The sequence below is a fragment of the Alligator mississippiensis genome, chromosome 6 (assembly GCF_030867095.1).
Source record: "Alligator mississippiensis isolate rAllMis1 chromosome 6, rAllMis1, whole genome shotgun sequence".
NCBI lineage: Eukaryota > Metazoa > Chordata > Crocodylia > Alligatoridae > Alligator > Alligator mississippiensis.
Window position 1 is genome coordinate 84,740,903 of NC_081829.1, and position 24,201 is coordinate 84,765,103.

The following is a 24,201-nucleotide window of genomic DNA, read 5'->3' on the forward strand; positions in this document are numbered from 1 at the left end:
GCTGCAGACAAGCAAAACTCGTGACGTGGGTGACACTGTGCGTGTTAAGGCACAGCAGAGTGAAAGGTGCAGGCCAAGGAAAAGGGAAAAATAAGACTGAATGAAAGGGAATAAAAATCAATATTTACCTGCAATATATAAAAACCAAGGCAGACAAAAAGGAATTTGAGGCAATCTCATATTTTAAATAGCCCATCATTATAGCCATCACCCAGGCAGTGCATGTGGTACATCTTTCCCTGGTGGCGGGGGCTAAAACAGAGCTATGGAAGCAAAGTTAAAATAAGCCTACTGACCCATCACAGACTTGCAGACATGCTTACATTTCCTGCAGTCCTACTGAAATTGTAAACTGTAAACTGAAGCTTATGTTGAAAGTCTCCCAACAATTAAGACTTCTACTTTGCCTGTCATAAAGCATGCTTGCTAAAACTTTACATGTTGCTATACACATAATCTCTGGGAAGAACTTCATAATTAATCATCAACATTAGCGCTTGTGATGGGGTGGAGAATGCCCAGACAAAAGAACTGTACAACAGCACTGCACCCCTCTCCAAAGCCAGAAATGCTCTTCTAGCCTGCACTTTGGGTGAGCGCACTCTCCAACAAGAGTGAGTGAGGGAATTTAATAGTTTATAGTTAAATTTGCCAAGATGGGGGGACCCTGCCAGCCCTTTTCATTTATTTGTACATCTATTTTATATGAGCCAGGTTGAATTCTGAATGATGCTATTCAAAATTTAACCTATTCCAATTCAGCTATTAAAGATATTCAGAATCTGAAATACTCTCCTGCAAACAGAATGATTCACTATCACCACTTCCTACTTTACCAAAGGACTTTGGTCCACTTAAGGCTTGGTGGGAAAGTATCCTGGTGCATTTTACAGTGGGTACAGACAACACCATAGCTTCCAAAGAAATAGAGGTCAATGACATAACTAAGAACTGCCAGTTGTTGTTGCTGTACTGTAGGATAACTAGAACAACTGTTCATGCCACAGAATAACAACTGTTCATGCACTATGCCAATGGGGAACATTTTCATTAAGGGGCTGTATTTTCTGGCAAAATTCAAAAATGACTTGGACACACTCAAAAAGGAAGAGAGAAGATGGAAAACATAAGAGGCAAGACAGCAAAAAAATGTATACCAAACAGATTCCAATTAATATATCTATTTTCCCCAGACTATGGCTGTGTGTAGATAAAACAAGGGGCACGTGTGCACAACACTTTAACGTGGGTTAAATGCTTTTGCACCGCTTTAATGGTGTTGGTGTTTGCATGCATCAGCAGTCTATTGTGCAGTAATTCCAGCTGCTGTAGCACATTCGGCAGCATAATGTCCCTTAAATGACTTGGGGTGCAGCAAACTAAATACGAGCTCTGCCCGTCAGCAGCTTGCCCTCCCCTCCTCACTGCTGGAGAGGCAGGTAAGTTCAGGTGTGTGCACGACCTGGGGTTTAAAGGGCCCTAAATTGAAGCGGTGGTTTTAAAAACCCACTGCTTCATTTTAGGGCCCCTGTTTCATCTACACATGCCCTAATATTCTAAACCCCACACTCATTCTGTTATAGGCAGCTTTTATAATATTTGAAGTAATAAAGGTTTGAGCTTACTAACACTATAGATGTATGTGTTAAGAAATCATTTAGTAGCACTCTTGTTACTACACTGAAATTATTGCAAATGTTTTGATTTGATTGTAACTGCAAACAAACGTCTCAGACAAAATCCTGGCTGGTGGGAGCAAGTTAAATTTCTTGCCAAGCAGATTATTAAACAATAGTAACAATTAATGAGTTTAGTTAACTCACATTTTTCAACAGAACCCTCAAATGCCATTTAATCTTTGCACAAAATCACGGAAGGTGTGAGTTCTCTCTGTGGAATCAGGACCAAAACGGTTTTTTATATTTTTGTTAAAATGACTTTTTTTTTTTTAAATGTAGCAATTTACCTGAGAGAGTCTGTAGAACTCCTGGGCAGAAGAGTAACATCCAAGTGAGGGTCTTGGCAGTGCCCATCTTGCCAGAGCTCCTGGCAAAAGGGAGAATCAACATTTATAGGCTCCATCTGGAAAAGGGCATGGCTTCTTTGTGTCATCACAGGAAATCAATAAAACGTTCATTCCTAAGGTTATTCCAAGTGATTTTAATCATAATCAACTGTTACTTCCTTATCACCAAACAAAAGTAGTATTTGAGCAACAGTATTTTCACTCCCTGGAGAAAAACCTTGGTGCTGCAGTTATTGCTATAAATTATACCAGTCATGCTATGACATCAAAAATACCTTTGGAGCCTGTGTAGTGGTTCAAGGTGCTTTGTTTTTGCAAGTTACTGCTGAAGACATGAAAGTGGGGGTTATCCTCAAGGCAATGTGAACAGGCTTGGAGGGCTTGCAGAAGGGGTTCCAGTTGACCTGGCCTTCCTCTGAGAGGGATTCCCTTTCTGGTGCCTGAAATGTCCCGTAGAGTATAAACACGTACGTTTCAGCAGCTTCACCGTGTACTTGTGAACGTGTTACTCTTGTGAACGAGTGATTACTTGTTAAACCTTTTATACTATTCCAGAGAATCAAGGAGTTCTTAGAGACCAAACTCTGAGAAGCAGCATTTTATATCATATAGGATTGTGTACAGATCAGCTGGAGTTACTGTTTAAGGAATGCATTGCTCTTTCTTTCCCTGAGCACTCAGAAAGATAGCAAGGGTGAGATTCAAAGAAAGACATGGGCAAACTTGAGACACCCAAGTCCAAAATCATGATCCAAAAAAGACTGCTTCAACAGTTGCTCCTCCTGCTCTTCCTTAACATGCAGCCTTATTGAATTGTCATCCTGAAGTCCTAACTCTCTCTCTGCACCCTATGCAGAGACAAGATTTCTAACTCTAGAGTCTTGGATTCCACTCTGGGGTCCTAACATCTACAAGTTTGTCAAGTACTTTCTAATGAACTTCACACGTGCTTATGAGTCAGGGGCACAACAGGGGGAATCCTCTGTTCGTCAGTATTTCATGACTTTAAATAAGCGATCATTGGTAGCACCTTTTTCTCGTCCCAGGGTCTTCAGTAGAGTGCACATGGGAACCACCTTAAAGAGCACGTGCAATTACCCACCTATGATCCTCTATGACGTTAATAAAATATCCTTGCTTAGAAGAGGTAATTCACAATCTGTATTACTGGGGATTGGCACCTGAAATGCCTGTTGGGAGCCATCTTTATGAAAATGTGCTGTGGCACTGTGATCTCGCCGTTACAGCATGGAGGTGGCTGTCTCTTGGTTTCTCTGTCCTGGTTCTGCCTGACTTTACTGGGCAGTAATACCAGTAGCAAAGGGGGCCTATACATGAGCAGTGAGGCTGCAACATGCTTTATTTACAGTGTGTCGGAGCAGACTCAATTAATTGAATCTGCTGGAGCATGGTAATTACCATGTTCCGGCGGACTCAAGCATTTCATGCATCTGTGTCCCTGCACTGAAAAATGGCATTGGGGGCACTTTAACTAATGCTTGTTTGATGAGCTTTAGTTAAAGCACCCCCAGCACCATTTTTCAGTGTGGGGATGCTGACACACAAGACGCTCCAGGCACTTTAATTAAAACGGCTCTTGGAGCTGTTCTAATTAAAGTACCCTCCCCCCCACTCTCGGAGCATGTGAATAAACATCCAAAGTGACCTTGAGCACATCACTTCAACTGAAGTCACTGAAGAAGCTTCTGTTGGGAAGGTCCATGGGAACTTCAACCATACCAATGAACTTCATACATTGTGAAATTCTGATCAGCATGTCTGAAAGCTTATTTGAAGATAAGTCACTAGAAGACAAGGAAATCAACTTGGAAAAATGTTGATTACATACATATCAGAGTACATTCCTAATAAGATATTAGGAATCTGTGCTCCTAGAACTTCTACCTGATTCGAAGCAAGTGGAGGTAATTTAGGAGAATAGACATGACAGTGCTATGGAACATCCATTTTAAAACAAGTATCTAAAAAAACAAACCTGCCTGCACAATACAAGCATCTTCCAGCACTATTTGCTTCAAATACCTATATATCTCAGTCTGTCCTATACTGGATTTATCATAAAGTAATAAATCCTGCTTTATGAATGATTAGTAAAATGATTCAGCTACTGACATCATAGCAATGTCACATTTACAACAGTCCCAGGACATTAATCAGACTTTTGTACTGAACTGGCAAAGCCATTATTATCAAGCTGGTCTGGCTATACAAAGAGTTGCTTTTCCCCTTTGTGGCTTAGGCAGGGGGTTGCACTAGATGACGTCTGGAGGTCCCTTCCAGCCCGACTTCTCTATGATTCAATGATTTTCTTCCAGTCTGAGAGCTGGAAAGAATTTGGGCGAAGACTAATTTCCCCTGCAAGCCAACTACTGAGACCAGGAATATGATAACAATTTTGCAGATAATCATTTTTGGTCATAGGTGTGATTTTTTTCAAGAGAGAGTCATACCATTAAGGCCCCAGTGTTACTACAGTTATACCTGAGTAAATATGGCTTATACTTGTATAATAGATCATTACTTTTCCCATATAGGAGTAAGTCCTACAGTTTTATAACTCTATCCACAGTGAGGAGAAAAGGGGGTTGCAATGTTCCCTGAGCTAGAATAACTACTTATACAACTTCTTAATGTAGACACATCCTGAGTAATATATTGTGGTTTATAAAGGAGAGCTAGGACTTAGCTAACAGAACATTTAAGCAAAACATACGGTTTGCTGTAGTGTCATCTCAAGGAAACGTGCTCATAAGGGACAACACACTCTTTCAACCATGCATACATTTTGTTGTAAGGGCATGTGGTAGTTCTTTGTCCAGCCTGCTTGTATGCAAAGTTATTACTGCTCAATTGTAAGAAAGCATTCTGCTTACTCACTCATGTGCTGCAACTAGGTTGAGAGAGAGTAGCCTATTGTTCATGCCACACATTGCAATGTGGTGCCATGCAGGGGAACAGGAAAGGCAATGTAAAGTAGGATAGGGAGGCATGCTGAGGTTCAAAGGCCTGTGCCACCCAGAGGCCCTCACCAGTGCCGCTATGGGGCTGCAGGAGGATGCCTCTGACATGAACCTAACCCAGCAGGGGAGGAGCTGGAGTTCTTTGGGAACTAGGAACCTCCTTTTGCCTAGATACCACGTAAGGACTGAACTTGTGTCTTGGTGAGCCAAACACTTCATAGGTTTCCACCCTTACTAATCCCTACTGACAACACACGCTCCCTCCCCAGCCATGCAGCACTCCGCTCTCCTACCATTTTTCAGAGCATCTGAATAAACTGATTAGATCATGCTGATCAGTCAATGACTTGGTTTCATGCATCTTACTATATGATTCAGTCTTCTATTATTGTAATAAATATTACATGTAAATATGTCATGTGCCACAGACAAAATGACATCTCTAAAGGGGCTTTGCAGTCCTTCTTACAGTCTTTACCACCCTACCACTCTTCACTCACACTGAGTACTCCCGACATTAAAGTATCCTTACTTTCAGCCAGGCATCTTTCAGTCCCAAGGGCCTGTAACAGGGAGCCAGAGGCAACTGAGCAGAGGCTAGCTGCACCGCAACAAGCTGGCTGCATAGGCCAGCATCCAGGCAGCCTGGAGGAAGCCACAAGTAGCTGGAGGGAGCTGCAGCAAGGAGCAGCAGGCTGACCATTAAACCCAAGGGGAAACCCTTGTGTTTAATTAGAGTCACCTGATTGGAAGGGGCAGTGCTCCAGGGGACATAAGCCCACACTAGAAGCAAGGGGTAGGCAGTCTGACTCTGCATGCTACAGGGAACAGATCTGGGAGAAAGGGACTGTAGCAGGCAGCCTGACAAGCATCCTCACCATCCATGAAAGCTGGGAGGTAGGGCTTGCAGAAAGGCATCAACCCAGAGTTGGGAGCAAATTTGTTGTAAGCAGTTTCTTGTATTTTTGTCGTGGTTAAGTTTAAACCAGAGGACTGGATTATGGTTAAACGATGGCAGGAAGGCCACAGGGGCACCTGAGAGGTACCCCACAAAGAGCCCTGTGGAGGTAGGGGCCAAAAGGGGGCTGAGTGGCACCAGAGAAAGAAGGTGCAGCCTTGCCTGGGTCTGGGACTACAGCAGACCCAGAGCCCAGGAAAGCCAAAGCCAAGACTTGGAGCCCAGAGACAGTCATAAGGAGAGAGCTGAGGCTGAGAAAGCCAGGCTAGAACAAATGGGTCACAACTGGAGGCCAGCAAACAGAGTAACAGTGGGCTAAAGCCAAGAAGGCAGATGCTTCAACAGGAAGGTCCAGGTCAAAGTGGACTAGAGCTTTCTCAGGGACCATGGGGCAGCCTCCCTTCTACAATAAAAACAACTGCATCAAGGCATGGCAGCCAAGAGGAAAGGGGAGGGTACCCTGAGAAGCCACAGCATGGCAGAAGTCATGTAGCCACCAGGAGGTGTCACAGCTGCCTCTGGGACCCAGTCCTGCTACAGGGCACTTCTACAGTTGTCCATGCTTTAAAAGCTAGTTTAGTAACATTTTCCCTTTTTTTTTCTTTGACTCAGCTGCAATATTTGGCTTCTACTATCAGTCCAAGTCCCAACATCTCTTTGTTTCAAGCTAGACTTCATATCATAACAACAGTGCTACTGAATTACATGTGAACACCTACACTAGTGCCAATATCTAGTGCCCTGCAAGTGTAAGGTGGGACTATTCAAAATGCCAATGTGACCTAGGAATGCAAACTCAAGGGAAGCTCAACTTGTACTCCAAAGTCACTTGGTTGCTTTCAAAAATGCCACTGAGAGATTTCATTTAATGTAGAGATGAAGAAATATCCAGTTCAAACATTTCTTTGTCATCATTCTCAAGTCAGCAGTCAGTATAAACAGTCTAAATAGCTTAGCTTCATGCCTAGATATACCACATCATATTTCCCCTTATGTAGCGCTAGGCTATAAGTTTCTCACTTCCAACTCAACCAGTTCATGATTTAAGGTATTATCATAACTAAATTTCTACAATTACCAGTTTTAAGGCAATATAAAAACCCCCCAACAACAACAACAACAACACAAAGAAAATACAACAGTAGACAACCTGTAAGGTACTTAGCCATGGAGGTTCTCACTAACATTACATGGATCTTTGAATGACCCCCTGACTGTACCGTAAGCACCTAGAATATCCCATATTCTCCAAAGCAATGATCTTACCAGTAGCGCTGAACTACATCTCTTCAATTCCAGCAATGCCTGCTCTCTACATTTCCACTCAAGATCCCTTAAATATATTAAAGTCTCAAGCATTACAAAAGTCCTTTAATATTCTGCAGTATTGTACTGAGGTGGCAGTGGTCTCTAAAAATTCTCTCTGAAGGTCCCGTTCTATTTAGCAACTGTGGCACAAGCCTGCACTGAAGTTTTGTAAGCTTTACTTAATGCTAATGAAGGTTCATGGGCACCATTCAAAAAGGTTGGATCCTGGGCCATTTGTATGTAGGGCCCCTCTACATACAGAAATAGTGAAGAAAAATCTAGCTCTGCTTGAGGAACAGTTGGTTAGGAGTGGGAGCTAGCACTGATAGAGTCAGTGCTAGAAGAAAGATGTAGTTAGCTGTGCCCGTCTGAAGTCGGGCAGAAAGCGAGGCAAGGTAACAGCTTTAGAAAGAAATTAAGAGAATGAGGTGGGAGGGGTGTGAACTGGCAGTTCATAAACCTGTGAATTGATTTAGTTCATGAAATTTAGTACACAAACATTTGTTTTAGTGGTGTCTCAGGTTCAGAAAGTTTGGCTAATATGGGAAAGAGACTGGCTGGGATTTTCAGTTATATGAAGGTCCAGAGTAAAATGAAAAACAACTCTGTCATAACACAAGGCCTGTAGAAACATGGAGCAGCAACAAGACTTTAGTAGAGGAACGCTGTTTCCTCAGTTCCCATTACTGACTCTGAAATATAACACAGCCTCATGACCACAAGATGAAAATAGAGCAATAATCATAAGAGTCTTCCATTAATAAGTAACTCCACCTCAAAATTGAAAATGAGAAATACAGTCTTCATTGAAACTATTATTACACCCCAGGAAATTATGCGCATAAAAATGCAAAATTATGCACAGAAAAATTCAAAATTATGTGCAGAAAATCTGAAATTATGCAAAATAATTACATTTATGTTTTTAAAAATTAAACTAAATATAACACTATTTGAACCTTCTTTAGAAATATATGCAGGTACTTGTATGTGGGAGGTGGGGGCATCAGGTGCATCTGTATGTGGGAGTTTGTGAAGATGTTGGGGGTGTGGGGTTTGTGGGAGATGGAGAATAGGTGTGGGTTCCCCCACCACACCCCCCCTGCCACATGTCCCCTCATGTATAGCCCCCAGTACAGACCCCACTGCCACATGCCACCCCCATGCACAGCCCCCCACCACATGCTTCCCCAGTACAGCCCCTGCCACCACACCCCGCCAAGCTCAGCCCCTGCCACCACATGCTCCACTATGCATAGTCCCCACCACCACACACCGACCTCATGCACAGCCCTCACCGGCACAGCACGCCCCCCCACACATCGCCCCCATGCACAGCCCCACTACCCACAATATGACCCTCTCCCTTGTCACAACCCAAAGTTGTGATTGTCGTTTTTGTGTGTGCTTCGGCACTGCTAAATTATTTTCCTGCTAAATTACAGCTTCTTTGCACGGTGGAGTTTTCTGCTGCAGAAGAGAACCCTGGTGCAACGGAGAATTCCCACCAATTTGTAGCTTTCTTTGCATGGTGCATTTCTTTTTGCATCTAGGAAATGCTCGGTGCAAAGAGTTCCCACCATTTGTATTAGAATTCGAGTCACATTATTGGCTAGTTCTAAAATATGCACACGTGGCGGCTAGCGATTGACTTGCTAGCCGTATAAAGAGCTTGGGTGGTTTCTGCCCAAGTCGGAGTGAGAGAGAGAAAGAAAACCTTCGCCTTGTGCGAAGATCTCAAAGCGCTGCAGATCCTTATGGACCCAACGCATTTCTTAAAAGGCAACAGGGGCTTGACCAGCATCTGGCCTCTCCCCGTCGCCAATAGATTCCTAGACGTATCCCTTCCTGCGAACAAAAGAGACGAACCCACGGAGCTTCAACAACTCCGTAGGAGAGAGCGAATTTGTCGTAGTCCTCAAACGAGGATTTAAGCGGAGCTGTGCCTGGAAAACTGTCCAGCTTACACCATGACCACCTTTGGTGTAAGTAAACAATCTTTAAATCAACCACTAAGCATCCGTGACTAATTCTAGCTCGCCACCCGTTTTCTCCGACCCCGCGTGCCCGGGCTGCTGGCCACAGCCCGCGTGCACAAAAAGGGCCGCGGATCGCTCCCGGCCCGGACACCTGTGCACAGCCCCCCCACCACATGCCCTCCTTCTCCTCATACACAGCCCCCACCAGCGCATACCTCCCCAGCACAGTCCCTGCCACCAGCAGGCCCTCAGGGAGCTCAGGGCCACAGCAAATCCTGGGGGCTTCACGTGGCAACACAGAGCTGGCCTGCTTCAGCCTACTGGCAGGCAACTTTGGATCAGACTGGGCTGCCCAGCTAGCACATGGGGCTCATGACACTGCAGGCAGGAACCATGTGGAACTCCAGGCATTAAGCTGCAGCTGTGCACTGCTGAGGGCTTGGCCTGCCCCAGCCAGGAGCACCCCAAGAGCTTGCCCCTGGCTGCTGCTGCCAGCAGCAAGGGCTGTACACAAGTGGCCTACACCCATCGTCACACCCACCCCCCTCTCTTGCAGGCAGGACCTCCCCCTCCCACTCGTCAGCTACACCCCAGGAAATTATGCAATATTATGCAATTATTCACAGTCAGACATTTTATGTGCAAAATTATGCAGGTGCATAGTTGCATAATTCTCTGGGGTGTACGTTATCTCTGAATGCATTCATTTGATACTGAATTAATACTTTATTACTTGTGAAATCCATTCATACAGCTGTAACCTGCATTAATCTAATCTAATAATGTATTTTTATTGACTGTTATCATAGACATTTCCTTAAATCCCACATTTTGTAACAACAGGTTACTTGTTAATATGTATCCTGTTGAAAGGGCACATTTATAACAGCCATTTATTATACTGAATTGCCATGGCTTTAAAACTGTCACCAACAGAAGACTTCACCAGGAACTCTAGCAAAGCATGAGTGACAGTTAAGCCAAACTTCATTACAGAAAAGAACATTTCCTGAGAGCATGTTACCCCACATATGCCTCTGAAGCACCTGGTACTGCCTATTGTGTCAATAGATACGGCCATAGGGACCAATACGGTCATTTGTAAGAAGTGGACTCAGATGCCAAATTTCTACCCATATTTCAAAGAATTTCAAGTCCAGCTCTGAAGATAACGTTTGAACCCTCCTTTATATACAAAGCTTTTCAGTGTGGGTCCTGCCATAAAGTGAGTCAATAACAGCCTATAAGATATGCAATTTTACTTAATCTAGGTGAGTTCTCAGACTCCCATCACATAGTTCAGGGGCAGGCAATTATTTTGGGCAGAGGGCCGCTTGCCGAGTGTTGGCAAGCTGTGGAGGGCTGCATGAATAGCCCTGCCCCTTGACAGGTGCTCCGCCCCCTGGTTGCCATCTTGGGACCAGAAGTTCTGCCCCTAACTTCTTAACTTTGCCACAGGAAGTCCCTCCCCTTGCCCCCAGAAGTACTCCTTTGGGGAAAAGGGTTTGCCATCTTAGAATGGGGGGGGAAAAGCAAATTATACACTAAAAATCAAACACCCATAATAATATATTTTAATTTAATTTAAAATATATATTTTTGTCCTGATTTGTGTGCGTTTGTGCTGTATATGTAGAAGTGATTGCATAGTAGCTCAAAATGCACTCTTACCCTTGCATAGTGTGTGGGGTGTGCCTGGGTATCAGCAGAGTATGGGTGGATGGGCGTGGGAGGTTGTGGGGATGTGTGGATATGTGTGGGGGTACAGTATTTGTGGGGTGTGTGATTGCACCCCCCTCCCCCAAGCTGGTCAACACCTGCCCTGCAACAGCCCAGAGCCTAAGCACCCAGTAGCACCTCCCTGCCACCGGTAACAGCACACAACCCCAGTGTGCCATGCACCCACTTGGTACCACCCAGCTACATGCAGTGCTAGTGGTGGTGACCAGCACGTGCAGCCATAACCCTGCACTCCCTGCGCTGGCTCCAGACTCGCCAGTCAGGGCTGAGCAGTGGCAGCAGCAGCTGGACAGAAACTGCTGCTCAGTGTTGGGAAAGCAGCCTCTTCTCCTTACTGCCACCAGCCAGTTTTTGTGTTGGCTACAAATGTCCAACTCGGGATCCTTAAAATTCTAGTTTATTAGGCAGATTGAAACACTGTAATCATAAACCTTGGGGCTGGTCCCCCCCCCCCCCCCACACACACACAGTAGCAGGCTACAGAGTCAGGTATACCTATCCTACAAGCACTGGAGTCTGCTGTCGATCACCAGTCAAGGCTTCTTTCAGCGTGGTGCTATCCTCCAGAAGGGGGTCGCCGGCTGGTCCTTCTGGCTGGACAGGTCTGGTCAAGTTGGAGATCAAGAAGGCACCACTGAGGGTCACTTTTCACTGCCTTTTATCTGTCCCTGGCAGACTTTGGTGACTCCCCAGTTTTCAGGTTTGCCCAATCCAGGGGTCATTGACCCTCGTGGGACTTCCACCCACTCGGTGGCTACTGGACGGCATCTGTCAGCCCCAGGGGTCGTCCGCATGTACGTGCAGGTTTGGGAGTCCATTGATGAATTTAGAATAGGGCTCTGGGAGCGGTCGATCTGGAGATATTCAGCCCAAAAGTTGGTCCCCTGCGTTGATTGACTCAGGCCAGGGCTTCTAGACCTTGATCAGTGACGTTTAGAGATTTCCCGGTTGTTACATTGTCTTCTATTGAGTTCTTCCGTTGGCTGATCTGCAGCTTGCCAGGTGTTAATTGCTGCCTGCTTCCATGTTACACATTCAAACACGTTACCCATTCAATCACTGATTCACTCGCTCTTTCAGGGGCCAGCCTGATACAGGGAAGGGCAGTTTGATTCCTGTCCTTGTTAACATTGTTACAATGTATAATTTACTTATGAAACTAAACACATTCAGTTGAAAGTTGAAGGGTGGGGAGTATAAAATATAAGCTACAAATGCCATGGCACAAAAATAGATAAAAATATCAAACTACAAGGGGAGATACAAAATGCACACATACAAATTTTAAAACACAATTCCTTATCTTAAAATGAAAGAGAGAGGAAGGAAGAAAAGGTAGAAAAAGAGAAACATATCCAAAGAGGTGAGACCAAATGCAGGCAAGAGGAAAAGGGGGCTTTCTGCTACATCTGGTGCAGCTGCCCAGAGCCCACACCGTGCTAGGCTGCATTGCAGCTCCTTCACTGCCACCCGTGAGCTGCCCTGCAGCTGATCCACACTATCACTGCTGCCGTCCTGAGCTGCCCAGAGGCGACAGTGAAGGAGCTGCACCGCAGCCTAGCATGGTGTGGGCTCTGGTTGGCCACACAAAAACTGCCCAGGAGCGATGAAGAGGAGGGGCCACTTTCCCCCTTGATGAGCAGCAGTTTCTGTCTAGCTCCTTCTGCCACAGCTGCTTCTGCTCAGAGCCGGCATGAGGCCCAGGCTCAAGAGCAGCACTGCAGGAAAAACTGCTGTTCAGTGCAGGGTAAAAGCAGCCTCTCCCACTGCCAGTACTTCCTGGTGCAGCCGCTCAATTCCCACATGGGGCTTCCCTGTGTCTAGTCTGCACTGCCATCGCTGCCCCATGGGTCAGCCCAGAGGTGGCAGTGACATGGTAGAGACACAGGACAGCTCCACACAGGCTTCAAGCTGCTGCACTGGGAAGAACAGCCAGTGGGCGGGGGAGAGGCCATTTTCCCCCACATGCTGAGCAGCAGTTTGTCCCTTGCTGCCACTGCTCAGTTCAGATGAACGAGTGCAGGGCACGGGGTTGGGACTGCAAGCGCTGGTCCCTACCTGTACCGCAGTCCAGAGGGGACGTCTGTACGGTCACAGACTGATTTAGCCTAGCCAGGTTAGAATAACCTGCAAGGATTGAATCAATTCAGGCTCAGGAGTTTTGAATGTCTGTCCCTAGCCTTCCTGTAGCATGTTCAGAACTAATTCAAACACAGGCAGTCCATCAGCAACAGTGCTACAGCTTCCACAATTGACTATCACTCTGCTGTACACTACTTTTTCATGCATGTGATTTTGTGGTTCTTTTCTAGTCCAGCTGATGGCTGCACACACTCCCCCATGACTGCAGCCCCCCACTGCCTGGCAGCAGCAGCAGACAGGGAGATCAGGGTGCTTGTGCCCGGCACAGGCACAGCTCCAGCCAGCACTGAGGTGGGGGAGAGAGTGGAGCCTGACTTATCTCCCACTTGGGCTCTGAACCTTAGCCTGAGCTTGCAGCTCCAGTGCCAGAATCAGGTGCTTCTCCCATTCCCCGCTGTGCAGTCCAGCACTCGCGCTCTACTACGACTGAAGGGAGCCCCACCCCTGCTTCCCTCCAGCGCAGGGTTTCTCCATCGGAGACTGAGCTGCAGACACAGCACAGAGCTGTGGGGATAGAAGTGGCTAGGCAGGCTGTGCAGGGCTGCGCTCCTCACCCACCCCCACCCTGCCCAGCTGAGCTCCACGCTCAGGGCTGCAGCCATGGGGAGAGTCCCCTACACCCCCACCCTGCCCAGCTGAGCTCCACACTCAGGGCTGCAGCCATGGGGGGAGTCCCCTACACCCCCACCCTGCCCAGCTGAGCTCCATGCTCAGGGCCACAGCCATGGGGGGAGTCCCCTACACACCCACCCTGCCCAGCTGAGCTCCATGCTCAGGGCCACAGCCATGGGGGGAGTGTGCAGTCATGGGGGGAGTGAGCAGGGGTCCCTACACCCCCCAGCTGCACACCCCAACCCTGCCCAGCTGAGCTTTGTGCTCCCATGTCCCTGGGGGGGGGGGGCGGGGAGAGTTATCCCCAGCATGGAAGAGAGCCTCTGCCTGCCCTGGGAGGGAGGAGTGGGGGGGAAGAGTCCCCCTCTGGGGATGGGCAGCCTCACAGAGTCCCCCTCCCCACCCCATGGTGCTGGCAGGGGAGGAGGAAGAGAAGAGCTCCCTACCCCCCACTCCAAACAAGGCCCCCCTCCTGGCCCCATGGCAATGGGAGAGAGGGAGGAGGGGGACGAGTTCCCTTCTGGGGCTGGGCAGCCCTGTGTGCCCGGATTGCTCCAAGCTGCCAGGGAGCTGCTGGGATCTGGCCATGCCCCCTCCTCAGCTCAGCTTCCCTGTGGAAGGGAGGGCTGCTTTAGTCCCCCCAGGCTTCTGGCTTGAGCTACTGCAGGCATGTGCCGAAAGTCTATCCATTTGTAAACTGGTTCACTCTCTGCAAGTTAGACTAACCTGCAAAGGTTGAATCAATTCAGGCTCCGGCTTTTTGAATGTCTGTCCCTGGCCAGGGTGGTCAATAGCCATTTGAGGGCCATAGCCAGCTGGCAGGATTTAAACCGATTCCTACTCCTACCTTGACCATTCAGCTTTTGTCTGTTGTACTACAGAAGACATAAGAAAAAAGTATCAGTGACCTAATTCTGCAGACACAGCTGTTTTTTTTAAACCAGGTTCTCCATAAATTCATGTGGTGAATAAAACAAAAGGCATCTTTCACTTCCTTGTGTTTGTTTGGTTTTTTACATCTCTAGTTTTAAAATTATAAAAACAGCAGCCCAAATTGTTGTTTGACAAAGCTTCTTTATGACAGAGGCAGCTCTCCAATACAGTGAAGTATGAGTTTGACGTCAAAATGCAAAGGTGGTATATGTTTGCAAGTTTACAGACAGAAATATTGCATTATAGGTCTTTCCTCTTCTGATTTTGAATCACAGCATTTACCCAAGAAATTCATTTAGACTAGAAATCACCCCACACTGCAAATTAGCACAAAACTTTTACAATGAGAAATTTAACCTTAAAGAACCTTGCTGGAGATAGTTTGAAACGTTGTAGTCAAGTATCTCCCCAGATAACTGTAGGTACTATTTTGTATTCTGTTCCCAATCATGACTGATTACCAAAATATTTCTGCTAAATAAAACCTCTCTTTTGTGTAACTACCCATGCCATGCATGTCTTTCATCCCTATCTCTGAATTTCTGAGGTCTTAGTACAATGGGCTTTGAAGGGACGTGAGGAAAAGGGAAAACTTGCTCTTGCATTCAAGTATCTTGGCTATCTGCAGTTACTAACAATATCTGAAACCTTGACATAAGAATTAAACACGTCTTTGTATGCATGAAAGGTTCACTTAGAATGATATGTTGTATCCAACTGGGATTTATTACTGATGAAGATATCAAAGTAACTCTCCAAGTTACTTACATGGCTCCCACACCACTGAAGAATCTGAGCTCTTCACAACTTTCACTATTTTACCATCCTCACAACACTTCTGTGCTCTTATCCTCATTTAACAGGTCAGGGACTTGGAGAGTATGTGACTCTGGAGGTCTGACATGGGCAGGTTTCTAGGCTACTTGTCCTGTATGCATAGATAATACTTCCAAGGATGCCCAAACCTACTCTGGAATCTCGCTGCAGTACACTAAAAATGCTGGGAGTAATAGCTGGGTCTAGTTTGAGGAGGTGGAGCTGGTGGCTGAGATACAGGATTTGCATTGAGATCATTATTGGAGATGGCAACTGATTAGGGAGACAAAATCTAAGAGACAACATTTTGCTCAACCCCAGCGTACTTTATGTGCAGGGCTTTCATGCTCAGACCTCTCTAATCCAAGTTGAGTAGCTAAAACATAGGGTGTACAGTACGTTTTTCATACATTTCCATGAAAGCTTGATTTGTTGTGTAAAAGTGAAGAACAAATGCTAGAACTGAATCGTTGAGTCAGTCTCCTAATATTCTGGTGTCTGTCCAGTGCTGGTGCTTTTGCATCTTACATCATTATCTTGTAGGGAACCTCTTTCTTCTCCATTTTGTTTTTCAAAAGAAAACCAGCAAGAGTGATAACTGCAACTGCCAGGACCGCAGCAGCAACAACAAATGGAACAAAGTGATTTTCAACAGGAGCAATTAATGGATTATCCATATCCACATTTTTCTGAAGGCCTGAAAAGTCCGGTTCTGTGAGCAAAGAGAAGAGTGTATTACGTTCTCATTCCCACTCTAATATTTCCAAGGCAAAGAGAATTTGAAATGATTCATTCTAGATGAGAACTGGAAATCAGTCAATCAATTCTCTGACCACAGTTCATACATGATATTGTGAACACATCAGACAAGGTTTGTATTGAAGTGAATTCAAGCCCAGGCATTAAATCTACCTAGAATAAACATGGGTGACAAACTCGATTGAATTAGCACACCAAGACAGATTCTCCCTCTTTTATCTAATTCAAGAAAATAAATGGACTTGAAACATGCCAAAATGAATGCATGTGTACATCTTATTAGTCATTAAATGGTCCCATCATGTTTATTTTGGATCTACCGAAGTAAAAATATACTTCAGTGTTTTGCAGTGACCTGCAGAGATAACGCTTCCCCTGCAATATGAAGTGATTTACAGACTCTTACACTAAACACAAGAGAAGTTTATTTAAATTTACCAGCATTCCTGTTCTGGCTGCCATCTCTCCGAAGCTGAATCGGGCCAACAACAACAGTCACTTTTTCATGAGAAGAGCCGGTATCTCTCTTGGACCGAGAGAGGCAGCCCTGGTAGCAACGGGAGGAATAATCATATGCCCTGCACACCACCATCTGGCATTGCAAGTAAACAGATGGATGCCAGTTAATAAAATGGAAGGCATTAAATTTAAACCGGGCCATGTAATTGTAGCCTGAGTAGTATGTCCTGTACGTAGAATCTCTAATGCAGCTGGAAAGAAAAAAAAAAGCAAATGAGTTATCATGAATACACAAAATAATCAATCATTTTCAGGGGAGGGGAAGAAGAGTTGCTTTTAGTCTTGTCTGTTAACAGTATCCTCTTGTATATATAACTCAGCATCCACAGGGGGAGGGACTATAATATCGGTGTGCCACCTCTTCAATAATCCACCAGCTTGGAGAGTAATCTTCTCTCTCTCAATGACAGGGGTACAGGAGACACTCACTTAGGAGCGCCCAATACTTCAGTTGGTAGGTCACACCTGGGGAAGTGGGAGACCTTGCTTCTAATCCCTGCCCTGAAAACAAATCCACTTAAATTTCTGAGTGGATTTGAACTTGCCTAGGAGATTCACTTGGAATGTGAGACACGATCAGAGTCAAGGGTATCACAAAGTCATTGGAAGAGGGGAAGCATATCCGTACAAGTGGCTGAGATATTCAGCCAGTATAGGGGAACACACAATTCAATCCCTGCTCCTGGGAAGATGTCTAATTACTCATATAAAGTGGAATGAATGTACAGGAAGGCAGAGCACTCCATCCCAGAATCTCTTTGGCATATTGTTTATGGCTGTCCTGCGTACTGCAGGATTCAGGTTCAAGTCCTTCATGAACAGAAGGGATTTGCCCCCGTATCTCCCATATTTTGAGTCAGTGTTCTAATAATGGAGAAAACAGCCCTTCATTTCTTTTGCTTTCTTTACAAGAGCACAAAATAACGTCTCATTTCATGTAGTACAAAATAGATATTATCAATAATTTTTAAAAGGGCTTGTTTTAACAAAAAAACCCCCAAAACAATATGATCCAAATAGATCTTTCCCCCAGTTCCTAAACTGAAATACCAATTATTCATATTGCCATAAGCCTGTAAATGGATGTGAATCCTTTGATTTCCCTGGAATTGCAGCCCTTTGCACCAAAAGTAACAATATTACCTCCTTGAGTGGAATAACTGGCGCATAATCTAAATATCATTTCTAGAGTTATATATTATTTCTAGCCAAGTTTGCCAAATGTTCTTGTCTCCTGCTACATTTTAAAAATGTATGGATAGCAAGAATTGAAATTGGTACAAATGGATTCAAATCCACTATTCAGATTCCTCCTTAAATAAGAAGTATGTGAGAGTTCATATCCAAAAGAATTTTTTTCCTCACTGAGAAAGTTCTTACCCATTCCTGATTAAATCATATGATGTAGTTGTAAAATCATTGGGATCAGGGGATACTACACATGTGTCCACAAACAACACCAGATTCGAGTCAGAGCTGTGAAGATAAGCTTGAAGGAATAGATTCTGGTTTAAATCAACGTAGTATGGCCAGTCATAGACTGGCTGTGAGAATGATGATGATCTATAAAATGTCAAGTTCACATTGTATCTGCTGTACTGAGTTTCGTTGACCTCGATAACATTGTCAGCAACATACATAACTTGTACCCAGGTGTTCTGGAGCATTTTGCAGTTGACGTGCACATGAAGGTCCTTTTGTCTTTTGATTATGTAACCAGAAGAGGTTACTGTGATCTGGTTGGTATAAGTGATTGTATTGTTGTCTCCCTGGTAGAAGGACATATTAGAAGGACAAAACAAAATTATCTCATGTAGTCATTTTTATATTATGCATACTAAATTCTGATGTACCCCTAAGCCCCTGGCAGATGTAACCAGTAATTAAGATGTAATTAATCAGTTTATTAAGTCTTAATACAGTCATGCAATTAATGGTGTGATAGAACAGGAAAAAAGCCACAAAAGTTATTTTCTGTAATAACTTTTGGCCGATTCCCATTGTGCCTTAAATTGAACATGTGGCCAGGCAAATCAGCTGATCGGGCTCCCAATCTCGGGGGTGTATCTGAGCCCTTGACTCTGGGGCATTTCCAAAGCTGGGAGCACCAATCAGCTGCCTGGTTTGCTACCTGCCATTGCAGGGGGAGCCCAGAAACATGCTCCCATGCTCCCCCTGCAATGGCAATATGGTATGATTGGTACGTTCCCTGGGCAGCTGTCTGGGCAGCATGTGCACCCTGCATCGCTTACCCGTAAAGCCCCCTGCAGAGAGGCAGCCCTGCCCTCAGCCCCAGGCCCTGCATCTGGCTGCAGTATGCCACCTGAGGCCAGCAGCACCCCCTGCTCCCTCAGCCCCCAGCCAACTTCCCCAGCCCTGCCCCACAGCACCCAAGCCCCACTTACCTCTAGGAGCCAGGGGCAAAGGGCATGGCTCCGCAGTGGCAGCGCTTGCCCACAAAGTGTTCCCCCCCGTCTCTCCCCCAGCCAGCATGCAGCCACCACCATCCTGCACCACTGCAGACTGATGCAGCCAGTCGTGGGGCATAAGCAGCGGTGCAGTGGTGGCCACTGCATGCAAGCCCCCTTTCCACCCCCCGGCCAAGAGTCATGTATGTGGCCTACACACAGTGGTTGCCACCACACTGCCACTGCCATGCCCTGAGCCACTTGTCCACAAAGCCGTGCAGGTGGCCATGGGATGGTAGCACAGGGTGCAGTGGCAGTTGTGGTGGTGGCCTCCGTGTGCAAACCCTCTGTCAGGCCGGGCAGCACGCGTGTGGTCCGCAGAGTGGCCCTTCACCCCTGGCCCTGCTCCTGTGACTGAGAACACAGGCACACTCCCCCCCTTCTTGATCTACACCCCCAGCACCTTCCCTTTTTCCCTTTTCCCTGCCCTGCCCCTTCCCCCCACACACACTTACCTGCTGGGGTGGGTGTCTGTGTGTGCCTCTGTGCCTGCATGTCTGTGGGTTTTGGGGGCTGTTGTGAGGGACATCAGGAGGGCTGTTGAGGCTGTGAGGAGGAGGGGGGGAGTGCAGGGCTCCAGCAGCACTGGGAGGAGCTGTGGGGGGCCTTTAATTTTTATCATGGATTTGGGGTTTTTAATCAGAAAATTTGCAATTTTTAAGCACAGAAAACCAGGATCCCTAAATTGACTATCAGCTTTGCTTGGAAAAAACCTTCATGTCTGGGTTTAAGTTATTCAGACAGATCTCTCCTGCACATTGTGCCTCATACAAGCAATGTACAATCAGTAAGATTTCCTGCAGGCAGTGAGCTTGAACGTTCAAACAAGCCTAGTCCCCACAAACAGCGCTGCATGTTACAATTCATAACCTTTCACAAAATGAGCTCTGCGATTTGAACCGGCTTATACAGGTTGCTAAACCATTCAGCATCAGCATCATCATACCTCTCTTCTGGTGCCACAGCGGGTGTATGGTATATCAAAAATAACATAGTATGGTGTAATTGTTGGTCTACAAGAAGGGTCACTCAAGCTGACATCCCATGCAGAGTAGCCTTGTGAACTGAGGTAGGCTCTGCTAACAACGGCCTTCATGTATTCTGGCAAGCACAGGAGCGCTGGTGAATGGGGAAAAACAAACGTTAATGAATTCGGTCATCCGATAGGGATTAAATATTGCAATTTAAACAAATCTATTACCTATTGTGTTCATATGTTGTGGAAGAAAGAGGTTCATAAGGCAAACCTCATAATTTCACTTTTCAATATGCACTTTGAAAAGAGAAAGAGTTTTGTTTCCATATGGAAAAAGGTTTAGGGTTTTGAACGGCTGCTGGGAACAGTGTCAAGTTTTAAGTTTCTCTGTATCACATGCCATGGAAAAAATGTAGAGATTTCAGAGAAAATCACCAAAAGTGAGAAAAGGGCCATAAGGTATCTACACTGTAAAATGTGGGGAGTCCAACAGAAGTTTGGTATGCATTAATACTAAGATTTAGTTAAAAGGAAGTATTCATAAAGCTAATGAGATTATACAGAGTGAATTTCAAGAAAATCTCTAAAAAATAATTCCTTTGGTAACAACTTGCAGATTTTTTTAAACGTAAAATTAATTATGGTCTGAAAGGGATAGGTTCATAATCGTGAAATATGAGACTAACAGGTTATTTAAAGAAAAACATATAGATATAGATCTATCTATAGATAGATTGATAGATCTATATCTATATATTAGTTACAAAACAAAATCAGTAGTTTGGATAGTTTGTTTAGAAATAAAATTCTTTACTGGACATGGACTTACTAGTATTCTGATCTGCTGGAATGGAGTAATAGTCAGCCGAAAACCCTCTGGCTGCGTAACTGTAGTCACCGTGAAACCGAACAGTCATCAAGTTTGAGGACGATGTGTAGGTGATAACAGAAGCATAACAAATTCTCCCAAGCAATGGAGAGGTATATAATGGTCCATCATACACTTCAATGTAGTTATATTGGCATTGACCACCTTCCAACCTGGGGAATAAACATGAACATGGTGTATGCATTGTAAAAACTCCCATTTAAAAGCTTATCATAAAACAGCCCATTAATCTAGGATGACATACTTGATATTGGCAAGTCTTCAGGAGCAGAAAGGCTCTCTGGATTTTATATGTAAAAACATGTCGTTAGAGCTGAACAAACAAAAGAATACCCTCAGTAAAATGTTCATCTTAGATTGGTAGTTTGCTTACATTGCAAGAACATGCTGAAAAACGCCACTGAAAAGGAAAGGGTATTAAGTTTCCAAAACCAAGGTTTTGAGCCAATTAATAGCCCGTAAAGTTTTTGTTATACTTACGTAATATCTCTGAATGTGACTGTTACACGGTAATTGTTCATTACTTGTATTTCCCATACACAGTTGGCATTGCTTGCATAATTTCCAGGATAGAATGGGCTGTGAAATGTCCCAGATGAATTTGAAAGTAAACCACCACAAGAAGGCCTTGCTGCAGAATCAAATATAAGAATATAATGAAATATAACAATCAGAAACATAACCTACTAAATGACTTATGAATACATTTATTAGATGAGATACTCTAATTGTTTATATTTACGAGTTGTTTATATTTACTGCTGCACGTATTTTCATATTGTTGCTAAGTCCAATCGAAAATTACGTTCAGGATACAGTACATTAGCCTCAGGGCCACAAAAGCATGGATGATGATGGTCAGATCTGAATCTGAAAGATTATTTGCATGTTTTATTTTTAGTGCAGCATCGAAATAAATTTTTGAACAATCATCTAATTGTTTTGAACTAAAAATTATGTATGAAGTAAAATAAGATATCTATATTCAACTTCTGGAATGTTGCCATTTTTATTTAATGACTGTTCTAATGTTATATATGGCATGCACAGTGTTTCTCAATTTGGTCTCTAAAAAGTCCTTATTTTGTATCTCTCATCTCAGAAAGATAGATACTTGATATATAATTTTATATTACCAGCTTTAAAGGAAATACAAAGAACAATTATTAATTTAAGATTATTTGAACATGTTCAGTATGATCCATCCAATTTATTTGTCTTCCAAATTTATATGCACATGATTAATTTTGATGATGATAATAGTTTCACTAGTCTTTGGGAGTAGACATGCAAGCGAAGTGAACAATATATTTAAGGGTTTGCAATACTGCAGCCTGAGTTCTTACTAGAAATCCCTTCATTGAAGCCTTTTGTAGCTTCGTTTCTTTAAACTATTTCCTTGTTTAAAATATTAGCTATGCAATCACAGGCTGCCCCCACCATGAAAATGGGGACTGAGGGGTGGGGCAGCACTGCTGGCCTCACCCCGCTGCTCCAGCGCCTCAATCCCTGCTATCATGGGGCAGGGGGGCAGGCAGGGATGGAGCCCCATGTTTGGCCCCATTCTCCCACACTGCACACTCCTTCCTGCCGTGTCAGCTTCAGAATTGTTTCCCTCCCCACCCCATCCCCTCTGCCTCCAAGGAGCAGGGTCAGGGAAGGGCCCCTGAGTCCCTGCTGCTCCGGCCCCTCAGTCCCGGGGGCTCCATCCCCGCCATCTCCCTCTGCCTCCAAGGAGCAGGGCCGTAGTGGCGGGAGCAAAGACAGTGTCACTGGCCTCACCCTCCTGCCCCCCGCTCTGGTCCATCAGCTCCCGCTGTCCTGGAAGTGCTTCTGCCCCTGCAGAACATTCTGATTGGTTGTTGAAGTAAGCATTGTGATTGACTGCTGAGACAACCAATCAGAGTGTAAATAAAGTGTTGCAGACAAACAGACTAAGATTTCTATACTATTAGAATGCAAGCAATGGGGTCTATTTCCTGTATTACAGGTGTGACTATGCTCCATGGTTGATTGCAAGCAGGTAGCAGAGAGGACTGCTACAGGAAGAACACGTGACAGACTTACCTGATGCAGGCGTCTGTGTTGTTGTAGTGGGAGCTGTTAACACAAAAAGAGATGCAATATGAAACTAAGGATGTTCTCATATTAAGATCTATTCTTACATATGGCCTAAAGTCAGAATTCCTGTGTTCATAAATATGTTCATGTAATACATAACACACTCTATCACTCTCTCTCATGACAGGCAATATACAGGTAAGTATTTATCGAAGAACATTAGTGATTACCTGAGCAGATGACACCAGCATCTTCACCATGACCACAGTTGTGTGCGCCCCATCCACGGTGAGGACACTGCCAGAGGAATGACTCATTCCCTGAACACTGCACATCATCCAGGTGAATAGATCCTGAGCCTTGGCCAAAATAAGCATTTCCTGGCGCTAAAGCGGCCAGGCCACATCCAAGCTGCCTGCACACAACCTGGGCATCTCTTTGATCCCACGAATCATCACAAACTGTCCCCCAGGTTCCATTGTGATAAATTTCTATGCGCCCCTCACATCTATTGCTTCCATTCACCAATCTGAGGCTGGTACCTTCAAAGACGGAGAAAGAAGCTTTATTGCTCACAAGCATTCACAGTCACATTCCTGTTGGCATACTGCGACCCTATCTTCCGAGAATTCAGTTTCCATGCCGCAGCCTACCCCTGCACGCCACGGCAGGGAGGCTTCGGCTCCTCTCCGCTACGTCTGTGAAATACACTGGGGACAATCACTGTCTCTCACATTTAAGCCCCTAAGGCACATCTCAAACAATACTCCATTTTGCAGTACTGTCAGAGTGCTATTACTTCCCCACGCTGTTTCCCATAAACACCAGTGAGGATTTTCCCATAGGACCCAGGTGTTCTGACAAATCCCACCTCAGATGGCCAGGTCTGAATAAATTGGCCTGCCCCTGCTCAATGGCAAGAAAGCATTCACACCAATTTCTGATTTCATCTCGCTTGTTAGATGCATCATACTATACTATAGTGACTTTTGATTTGCTACTTTATACATTATGGGTCTTTGGCCCTTCTTTAG

At 45.0% G+C, this 24,201-nt stretch overlaps 1 protein-coding gene across 1 annotated transcript in view; it reads right to left on the reverse strand.

The window, feature by feature from the left end:
* Positions 1 to 14,800: 14,800 nt before the first annotated feature.
* LOC106739408 (deleted in malignant brain tumors 1 protein) overlaps positions 14,801 to 24,201 on the reverse strand; it is a 126,736-nt gene continuing 117,335 nt past the window's right edge. Inside the window, exons 67-74 of the mRNA XM_059730344.1 lie at positions 23,398 to 23,709; positions 23,174 to 23,206; positions 21,587 to 21,737; positions 21,047 to 21,258; positions 20,188 to 20,360; positions 18,154 to 18,542; positions 16,693 to 16,964; positions 14,801 to 16,207 (exon numbers count right to left, since the gene is read on the reverse strand). Coding sequence (XP_059586327.1) covers positions 16,020 to 16,207; positions 16,693 to 16,964; positions 18,154 to 18,542; positions 20,188 to 20,360; positions 21,047 to 21,258; positions 21,587 to 21,737; positions 23,174 to 23,206; positions 23,398 to 23,709 — 1,730 coding nt within the window. The 3' untranslated portion in view covers positions 14,801 to 16,019. The remainder of the gene's footprint in view (positions 16,208 to 16,692; positions 16,965 to 18,153; positions 18,543 to 20,187; positions 20,361 to 21,046; positions 21,259 to 21,586; positions 21,738 to 23,173; positions 23,207 to 23,397; positions 23,710 to 24,201) is intronic.